At 49.8% G+C, this 10,428-nt stretch overlaps 1 protein-coding gene across 2 annotated transcripts; it reads right to left on the bottom strand.

Moving 5' to 3' along the window:
* Positions 1-951: 951 nt before the first annotated feature.
* GLUL (glutamate-ammonia ligase) lies at positions 952-10,257 on the bottom strand. Of its 2 annotated transcripts, XM_022556525.3 has the most exons (8): positions 10,125-10,254; positions 8,987-9,100; positions 7,355-7,533; positions 5,899-6,060; positions 4,163-4,309; positions 3,624-3,751; positions 3,224-3,423; positions 952-2,646 (listed from the first exon to the last, which is right to left on the bottom strand). In XM_022556525.3, the coding sequence occupies exons 2-8, from the start codon at positions 8,995-8,997 to the stop codon at positions 2,328-2,330; spliced, it is 1,146 nt and encodes a 381-aa protein (XP_022412233.1). In that variant the 5' UTR covers positions 8,998-9,100; positions 10,125-10,254; the 3' UTR covers positions 952-2,327. The 2 variants fall into 2 exon arrangements, with proteins under 2 accessions (XP_022412233.1, XP_022412234.1); XM_022556526.3 differs by lacking the exon at positions 8,987-9,100 and having other exon boundaries at positions 10,125-10,257.
* Between the last annotated feature and the right edge of the window lie 171 nt (positions 10,258-10,428).

Here is a 10,428-nt window from a genome sequence, read left to right as displayed (position 1 = left end):
GCAGCTCACTGGTCTGGTGCAAGGAAAAGCGTATCCAAGGCATGTCTGGGGCTGGCTTGCCCTCAGCACAGGCAGCCTCAAAAGGCTTTAACCAGGGCTTTCCTGGTGGCGCAGTGGTTGAGAGTCTGCCTGCTGATGCAGGGGACACGGGTTCGTGCCCCGGTCCGGGAGGACACCACGTGCCACGGAGCGGCTGGGCCCGTGAGCCATGGCCGCTGAGCCTGCGCGTCCAGAGCCTGTGCTCCGCAACAGGAGAGGCCACAGCAGTGAGAGGCCTGCATACCGCAAAAAAAAAGGCTTTAACCAGCGTAGCAACGTGGTCAATATTTGCTATTTAGTTGAATCACTGGCAGCTGGGCACAGGATGAAATGGAGACCAGTAGGGATCGTGAGACCAGTTGAAAGCACACTAAACACTTCAGGCTGCTATAAAATTAAGGCAGAGGGGTATTCAGAACAATGTGACAGCACGATAGGTCAAAGGCAAGCTCTGGAACACAGGCAGGGGGCGGCTGGTGTTTGTACCCTACTGCAAAATTCTAAGGCTGGGATATGCCTTAACCCACATATCCAAATTCCCAAAGCATGGGAAAGATCTGGTTGGCAACAAGACTCAGGAAAGATTTTTTTTTTTAATTCCAAGAACAGGTAAACCTGAACTTACTTTGCCTCTTTTAAAAAACTCCCCTTGTTTTGGTAGTAAAAGGGAATGAAGAGGCACATAGCGATTTAAAAGAATCACAAAGAATCAAGTCAGAAGAGATCTTATAAATGTTAGGTTGATTTATAAGAGCTGCTCTGGGCAGTTAACACAGTTTGTTTACAATGAGTAGTTATCTGACTCTGAACATACTGTATGTACATGGCAATTAGAAGTTGTCATGGTAAGAAAAAACCATAGCCTGCCTGCTGCAGCCAACATAAAAACAGCCAGAAACAGTAGGGGAGACGTAGGGACAAAGGTGGGGTTTGTTTTTATTATAAAAGAAAAAAAAAAACTCCTCAGGAATCTAAACAAAGGAAGGGAATATTTCACACTCAGAGAATAGACACCAGGACACAAAATTACAAGTGTTTTGACTCCAGACCTGTCCTCATCTCCTCCAACAGCAGACATGGGAAGGAGACAGCTGAAGCAAACAAGCAATTCTGTAAAACAAAGACTTAGAAACCCTACAAATACGATTAAAATCTAAACTTTTGCTTTAAAAAAATTTTTTTTAATATATCAAAAGGCCTGCTTTAGTGACATGCTAGTCCCACCAGAAAATAACCCCCAAACCCCCTTGTCAGTAACATGCTCAAGTTGACCAGCCAACTCATATTTCCAAACCCCTGTGTGTACAAGTACGTGTGTGTCTTTTGAACCAAAGCCCCAGGGCTCAGGTGACTGCTGCTGCTCCCGCGGGCTGACACAGCCAACCCGTGCCAGCCTCCCCAGAAGGGTGAGCAGGGCAGAGAAGCCCTGAAGTGGTAGTGAGGGGATGAGAGCCGAGTAGCCAACTTGTCAAGCACCCCCCCTCCCCCCCCCAAAAGGAGACCAGACTACTCAACTCAAATTTGGTTCCCCGTGACCAGAATGGTTTTTACTTGCTAAGGAGAAAACACACATTTATCTGCACACCCGTATATATAATTTTTTTGTTTTTACATTTAAATATAAAAATACTACTCTGCTTTGTGTTATAAATGGAGGACCAAACAACATGGAACTCTTTCTTTTAAGGTAGGGCTATCCATCCATTTATGCTGAGCTTGTCAGGGCATTCAGCCCCAGGCAAGGGAAGCACCACACTAGGAGATTTAGGGCATTTTCCTACCTGATTTCCCACCATTCCTTCTCCCCTAATTCTCACTTTTAATAGAAAGTTGGTTATAACCTTATAAGTAATGGAATTTCTCACCAAGAAAGGGAAATCCTAACCTTACCACAGAATCAAGCCCCCTGCCCCCCACTCAGCTACCACGCAGAGAAAGTCCTCCCCCTCCCTTCACAAATACTATGCTCTCTGTCCGGATAGCTATGCCTATTGGACAAACACACCTGATTAAATGGAAGCAGTGGTTATGTTTCCCCAACCCCACCCCGACTAACGCACTAGAAAGCTTCAGTGATAGGAAAAAAAATGGTGGGGGGGTAGGTGGGTGTGAGGAGATTAAGAACTTGACCCCTCTATCCTGGCCAAAGAAAGCAAGAGTGAGGAATAAAAAAAGACCTTGACATCCCGCCCTTTGAGTTAACAGCTATTATAACAGGTGAGAAGGGGCGAGAGTGGCAGCAGGATGTAGGATTAGGAGGGGTTTTGACGGCTGCAAGTCTAGTCCACTTAGTTTTTGTACTGGAAGGGCTCGTCGCCAGTTTCGTTGAGAAGACACGTGCGGATGAGGGCTTCTGTCACCGCAAAGGGGTCACAGTTGGCAGAGGGGCGACGGTCTTCAAAGTAACCCTTCTTCTCCTGGCCGACAGTCCGGGGAATGCGGATGCTAGCGCCACGGTTGGCCACACCGGCAGAGAAGTCGTTGATGTTGGAGGTTTCGTGGAATCCAGTTAGGCGCCGGGCGTTGTCCAGGCCCCCCTTGGGATCGTAGGCTCGGATGTGGTACTGGTGTCGCTTGCTTAGTTTCTCGATGGCCTCCTCAATGTACCTGGAGGAGACAGTTAAGATGAGGGTCCAACCCGCCACCAGGAAACCCACCCTTCAAGGGCAGAGGAGCAGGTGTGGATCCAAGAATGGAGTGACTCATCTACCAAAGACTGTTGTCCAGGGTCTACTTCACCAAAACATGGCCCCAGGAGAACAAATTCTCCACAAGGGCAGCACTTTGCCTTGTAACCTGTGTCTCTTAGTGCTCAGAAGAGTGCTAGACATGCAGTAGATGGCATTTGTTGAATGAAAAGATCCCAGTCAAGGACTTTCTCCCACCCACAGGCATTGAATTCATTCATAAGCCTGTACGGTTACTAATTTAGTTCTTACTAAAGACTTTCAAATGCATTCATCTGTGTCAACTTTCCCCTATCACCATCCTTGAATCCTACTCCTAGAGTATTTTTGGGGTACTTTTCAAATAGAAACAAAATGACAGGATCAGAAGACAATTTTTGAAGCCAAGGGCTAAGGTACGAACTGAGAAGGCGGCTGACTCATCCCCGATACATCAAACCCTTGGCAAGTATTCTTGCAAAGAGAGTGAAACAGCCCCAGCAGGAGGCGGCACTCACTTCAGACCATTCTCCTCTCGCATGGCCTTGGTGCTGAAGTTGGTGTGGCAGCCGGCACCATTCCAGTTCCCAGGAATGGGCTTAGGATCAAAGGTGGCAATCACTCCGAAGTCTTCACACACACGATGCAAGATGAAGCGGGCCACCCAGAGATGATCTCCCATGTCGATTCCTTCACAGGGCCCTATCTGGAATTCCCACTAGAGAGAACAAGAAGACTGGCCTTTAAAGCAAAACCCACTGCTCACCCCCCAACCCAGAAGCTCTGACACGTGCACCCTTCTCACCCCTACTCCAAGCCACCTTGAGGACTTCGGGTTAAGGAGCCCTTAGCAGCCCTTGCTAGCAAAAGTCCCCACTCGCCTCTAGGTGGGGAAGGTGACGGACTAGAGCCATTTACCTGGGCAGGCATGACCTCGGCATTCGTACCCCCGATCTTGATGCCGGCATACAAGCAGGCCCGGTAGTGAGCCTCCACGATATCCCTGCCATAGGCTTTGTCTGCTCCCACACCACAGTAGTAGGGACCTGCAGAGGCGTCAAGATGGAAGGTCAAGAGGCAGGACATCAAGAAAATTCCTATCTATGTGAGATGCACGGCCCAAAGTCAGAAGTCAGAAAGCTCTCAACACTTGCTCTCTGGAATCACCATCCCTGCCTTCACCTGGAGGTGCAGGAGTGGAGTGCAGGGGGCCCTCCTGGCCACATTCTCAGTAGGGCCAAAGGTTTTCCCGCAATGTTAATGTCTCAACATCCACGTCTGGATTTGGGTAGCACGAGGGCTCTCTCTCTTTACAGTATTATTTCAGCCAATCTCAGAGATACTCCCTTAGCTTTTTGATCCACAAGGATTCACTCCCATCTCTGGAGAGAGAGACTTTCCTTGCTAATTAAGCACTTGGGGAGGAGCAAGATTCACCCCTCACCAAGGGGACTTACCTTGGGGCCCAGGGAAGCCGTTGGAAGGCCAACCAAAGGGATGCCCATCTGTGCCCATGAGAGTATATTCCTGCTCCATTCCAAACCAGGGGCGCTGGTTGCTCACCATGTCCATTATCCGTTTACAGGTGTGCCTTAAATTGGTCTCTAGGAAAAAGAAAGAGTCAACACACTATTAGAGACATATGGACAAATGTACTGAATCCCTGCATTGATGGGAAACACTCCTTGGACTCCAGGTACTTGAGATGTTGATTATAAGCTGAATTGACCCAGTGTTAACCTTTCTGTGCCCCGGTCGGTCGGTGTAAAAGGGGACGATGAGAGAAGCTATGATTATATATCTGCAGGGAGACTCTCAAAAGGCTTTATTTATAACTAAACTGGGTTACAACAGAGTCACATGGGAGTGGATCCAGAACAGAGCAAGTTTTCACCTTATCTGCAAGCTGGCTCCTTCCCAAATACCAAATGTCAGGCACGTAAACCCTCTATTCACAAAAGAACTGCTTCTAGCTGTCAGACTTATTCCTAGTTTCTCAAGCATTTAGAGCCAAATCTACAATTTTTATTGAGAGAATCATTTGCCTATTAAGAGCTTTACATTCCAGGAGAGCAGATAAAGTGCTAAGTTCTATAGTACTGGTTAGTACAAAAAAATAAAAATAAAATAAAATGCGACGAGCTCAACTGGGAACAATTTCTAACCCAGACCGGAACTTTATAGACTCATTAGGCTGTTTCACTATGTCCCAGGAACCATTTTAAGATCTCTACGTTACATCAAAGAAAACCCCCAACTTCGTTTTCCTAACAGCCCTGAGGTGGGTATTACGAGTCTCCATTTTCACAAATGAGAAAATGAGGCTCAGAGATGGTAGGTAGCCTGCCCAGGGTACAGCACAAGCAGCAAGGTCAGGAAACCCTGCTTGTCGACTTCAGAGCTCAGGCCCTTTACCACAATTTGATAATGCCTCTCAAAACAAAGACAAGTAAGGTCCAGAGTCACTAAGTGACTTGCCAAAAAGTCTCACTGGCTGAGTGTAGCAAGAGACTTCATGGAAGTGAGACTCCAGCTGAGCTTAAAAAGGTGAATGGTGGAGAACTGGGAGCAATGGGTATGCCAGACAAAAACCAAAGGTGCAGTTACAGCAAACCTCAAGGCAAACGTATGTTATCAGTGAACCAAGATGCTCTTATTTTAGTCAGTGGACAGAGAAAGAAGACAAGCTCTCTGGAATGAAAAGGCAACCAATATTTAACATACAATTCTTCTCAATCATTTGCACATATTAACTCAATTAATCCTCTAAACAACTTTATGAGACGGATTTCATTATTTTCCCCATTTTAAAATCGGGGAAGTGAAAAGTATAGGAGAAAAATAACTTGCCCAAGCTCATACCAAATAAGTGGCAGATCTAGAACTCAAACCCAACATTCTCACTTCAGAATCCGTGTTCTTAAAATCTACAGGCAGGACGACTGTGACATGCGGCACTCCCCCAGCAGATTTAGAAGAATCCAATGTCGTTTTATGGAACCAACAATGGGAGGATGGACCATACAACCTCTCTGAACAAGGAAGTTCAGGATGGAGAGGTCCATGTCCAATCCTTCAGACTTCTAAGACAGTTCTGAGATGAGCTTGATTTCCAATACCGATCTTGGAATATCCTCTCCCGCCCACCTTTACAATGCATGGACTGGGGCGTCCATACCTATCCTATACACACCTGCAGGCTTTCGGTTGTACTTGAAGACTTCACAGAACACCAGCTTGTTGGGGTCCTTGCGGAAAGGGTCCCGAAACATGGCCGCAGGGACGAGATACATGTCACTGTTGGAGCCTTCGGACTGAAAAGTACTAGAGCCATCAAAATTCCACTCCGGCAACTCTGGGATAAAAAAGAGAGGGGAAAATTATAGTTAAAATGCACAAGGAACTTTTCAGATCTTCACAAGATCTATACTCTCTTGTCCAGAAAGCCAGTGAGGCATGCATGACTGCCACTATTAACATGCAAACCCTGATGTTTGCAGGTAGCCCTATAGTCCTTCCTATCTGAGTTCCAAGTAAGACCACCACATCACTTTCCTAAAGGAAGTAACAGTCACAAGAACAACCTAAGAATGACGTTTCCTCTGTAAATAAGTCTACTGGACACCAAGGAGACAAACTGGATATCACCAGTCAGTCAGTCAGTCCTCATTTAAAGTATTGAAATCGGAGAAATAAAGATTCTTTGAGAGCCAACTCTGTTGCTTCTTTCTCTAATTCCTCCCCCCACTGTGTGACGGACTGTCCTAGTTCAAGTGGTGTCCTTATTTTAACAGATGAGGAAACAGACACCAGCCGGATGACTTATTCAATGGTGCTCCCATGTCACGTATCCACACTATGTTTTAAAGGCCAGTTCCTTCATCACTCCAGTTGACTATGAGTTCTCCCAAGGCAGAGACCAGACTCTCATCTTGTATTCCCAGGGCCTATCCAATACCTGCCACATAGCAGGTGCACAGTATACGCTTTATATTACAGTCATTCATTCATTTGCTCAAATGTGAACATTATCAGAAGAGTAACCTAACCTAAAAGCAGGTAAAAGATGATGGACCACGGTCCCTTTCCAGAAGGAGAGTGGCTATGGTTTGTTCTAGACCAAAAGAATGAAGTTGTCACAACTCATATAATAGCTCCTGTAGGATAAGCAATCAGCCAGTTTAAGAATTTCCAGAAGTGGCATCAACTAAAAACTAATGATGGCTGGTCATAGAGACCACTTTAGGGTGTTTGTTTTGCATGTAGAACCTCAGTGACACATGAGTCTGAAACAGCATTCAAAGAGTTTGTATAGTAGATGGCATAGTCAGGTGGTTTTCAAACTGGGTTCCTGGCCGTACCTTAGGGCCAATTAAGTAGGACTGCCCAAGTAAACAAAGTTTCCAACCCCTCTCGCCCCCAGACTTAGTCTCTTTTCCTTCAATATACTGGCTTACACGCAAGATTTCATTTAAATGAAGGGGTCCATTGCTGTTATGCTTGGAGGCAGTGTAGGAGCTTAATGTTGGTTGAATGAAGTCTGAAAAGTCCCGCCTTCGAAAAGCTTCACAAACAGAGGCCAAATCTAGTGGCTTGGTCTCAGGCTGCCGCCCACCCTCACGCTGCTCCCAGCCAGCTCAGTCTCTCACCTTCTATACACTTGGGCTCACAGTCCAGGGTCCGGGTCTTGCAGCGCAGTCCTTCTCCAGTACCATCAATCCAGATATACATAGCTTGGACTTTCTCACCCTGAGGCAGGGACATGTACACCTGCTTGATGCCTTTGTTCAAGTGGGAGCTCGCCGAGGTGGCCATGGTGGAAGGTGTTCTGGAGAGAGACAAAATAAAATAAGAACACCAACTCCAAACAGATCCTCTGACGCAATAAGGACAACTAAATCAAGAAGCAGCGGGAGTGGTGGCCCCTCCCTATTTAACTTGCTTTCAGGGAGATTAAACTTTTATACTAGACAAAAGTCTCCTTACAAGCTTCCTCAAGCCAGAATCTAAACTTGTGAGCACTAAGCTCTACTTTTTGCAGTTTATCAGAGGTAGAGGAATTGTTTCATTTTTCACACTAAGATACTAGAGGGAGAAAAAAAACCCCAAAACACAATGAAGATACAAAAGTTCTGAAACAAAGTCTGCCGAACAGACATCGTCTCCAAGTAAAATCCAGCCACAGAAAGGCTTGGCTGCTATGATCTCTGGGTTAAGTCTTCCCTTTTCCTTACACCCCAGAGGATATCTCAGTAAACAGTGCTTTTGAAGATTCCTCCACCCTTCCAAAAAACAAACACCCCCCCCCCATTTAGTTGGTAGGATGAAACAAGGGGGCTAGCTAGAAGATTTAAGAGACTGGTGGCTTCCTAGAAGAACAGCAGTTATTACAATTACCAAGATGTAAAAATAGCCAATCCAAGCTGGATTCTAAGATACACGATGGCATAATTTGCATCAGTCTGAGGCAAAGTTCTCACTTCAGGCAGGAGATTTAAGTTTGACCAGATTCCACCAGAGAGCTTTTCAAGTAATTAAGAAATTCCCACTTCTAAATCAAAAAGCTCTGGGGTTTCAAAAGCTGAGGCATGCTAAAAACTGCGAGGCTCCACCGCAAAACCCCTGAAAGAAGAGACACTGAAGCCACAAAACCAAACCTCAACATTAAGAGGACGTTCTACCCCTCCCTCTGCTGTCGACAGCCCAGGGTGGCTGGAAAGGGAACACACTGTTCTCCTCCAATGACTTGGGTAACTTTCTGAAGTACAGTGGCAAAGTTTCTATGGGCAACCGTCCATGTTTGCCCAGCTGAAAACATAACTGCTTCTCCCTCCAACAGCCTCACCCTTCCCCCCCACCCCCCCGAAAGCGGAGAAGCTGTCTGTCAAACAGTGTTACCAGACAATCACTACCTTTGCCTACTCCCTGTAGAAGACTTGGTCAGTCAAATCCCACCCCCGACGCCCATCCTGCCTTTAAAAGCCAGAGGGAGCAATCCCTGACCCTTTCAGCTCCCACTAAAAGCTATAACCCGGTCTCTGGCTTTCGTCCCCAACCTGTTACACCTCCAATTTCAAACCACGCTGTCTCTCTTTAAGCCTCAGATCCTGCTCTTTTTGGTGACGAGTTGCAATGCCAACAGCCTAGTCTACTATATCAACTGGTGCCGCCGAGGTGCCAAGATTACGTGGTGGGTGCTGGGAGGGATGGGATTCTGCAGTTTTTAGCTGTTTCTGCAGATGCAGTGGGAGCCGGCGTCCTCATCCCTGCTCCTCACTCACCCCAGCCACATAAGGTCAACGGTATCGATGCCCTCCTTAGCCTTTCTCCTTTTCGAGTGGCGTTCGCGCCTCTCGTGGGTCTCCGGCTCTCGCTGGTCCAGGCACCGGAGCTTTCTGGGCGAGGGAGACGGAGAGGGAGAGGGAGTTGGAGAGCGGTAGGGATCGGACCGGGACGAGCTGGAATGCGAAGGCTGGTGGGTCAACGTCTCGATCTTGACTCGCGGTTTCTCTCTGGCGTTCACTGAGTAGGCGACGAAGCCGAAGCAGTTGGAGGGGGACCCCGAGGACCGAGACTCCAGGTCTTCACCTTCGTTCGTGGTCTTCTTCACGGATTTGCGGCCAGGGGAGGATCCCCGCTTCCCGCCCCCGGGGTGGTTGGGATAATCCACTTTGAGAGCAGCCCTTTCCCACAGAAAGGTCCCGAAAGTCGGCGCCCCGCCCCTTGGGCCCCCGTCTGGATCTCAGGGCCTAGCCGAGGGGGCCATCCCTCTCCAAGGACAGGGCTAGGAGGGGCGGGGGATGGGGACATCCGCCAGAGGGACAGCGTGCCGCTGCTGCCCCTGTCCGGCCGGCCAGTCCTCTCCACCCGCCGCGCCCGCCGGCCATGCCGCATCCCGGGCTCCCCATTGTTCAGTCACAGGGGTAGGCCCCCGGGAGCCCGCGGCGGGAGCGGGCCGCAACACAGACGCTCACTGCCCCTCGCCTCCGCGCAGGCGGCTAACCGCGACGACCGCCCCAGGGCCCGCCTCCGCGGAGGAAGAGAGCGAGGCTCCAGCAGGGCACCACTCCATCCACCACGCACACCACATGGCCGAGCCGGGGGCGCCGGGCCCGGGCAGTGCCTCCACAGCTCGCCCTGCCGAGCGACATCCAGGGGCGGCGCTTGGGGCTGCAAGCAGCTGAAGGAAGATCAAAACAACTCCCCGCCCTTCTCGAAGCCCTGGCGACTCGCGCGCCCCGCCATCGCCGACCCAGACCCGCCGGGAGGCACGGGCGGCGGAAGCAAGCGGGAGGGCCCGCAGGCCGGGGCGCAGAGTAGAGGCTGGAGGTGGGAAGGGGCCGAACCGAGCTCAGCCGATCGGTCAGAGCGCGGCGGCTCGCAACACTTCCGAGCCCCCCGGGCCGGCCAGGCGCTTACCTATGCGGCGAGCAGGCGGCAGGGTGGGCAGGCTGCGAGAGCGAGGTGCGGAGAGGAGAGGCGAGGAGGCCGGAAGAACTGCTCACACAGCCGGCTCTTCTCCCATTCTCAGCTCTGCTGGGCCGTCTGCGGCCCCGCACGCTTTATCTGCAGCCGGGGCCGCCCCCGGCGCCCTGATTGGCTCCCAGAGGCCCGGAGCCCGGGCGGATCAGCTGATGCGCGTCCCGGCAACTCGGCCATTGGGCGAGCCGCCGAGCAGGCGCCGCCGGGGTGGGGGCGATCCGGCCCGGGAAAGAAAGAAAGA

The sequence above is a fragment of the Delphinapterus leucas genome, chromosome 1, assembly GCF_059928025.1.
Source record: "Delphinapterus leucas isolate spDelLeu-1000000601 "Yukka" chromosome 1, BTC_Dleu_Yukka2, whole genome shotgun sequence".
Taxonomy (NCBI): domain Eukaryota; kingdom Metazoa; phylum Chordata; class Mammalia; order Artiodactyla; family Monodontidae; genus Delphinapterus; species Delphinapterus leucas.
Note: the sequence above shows the minus strand (reverse complement) of the source record. Positions and strands in the feature narration are given on the sequence as shown.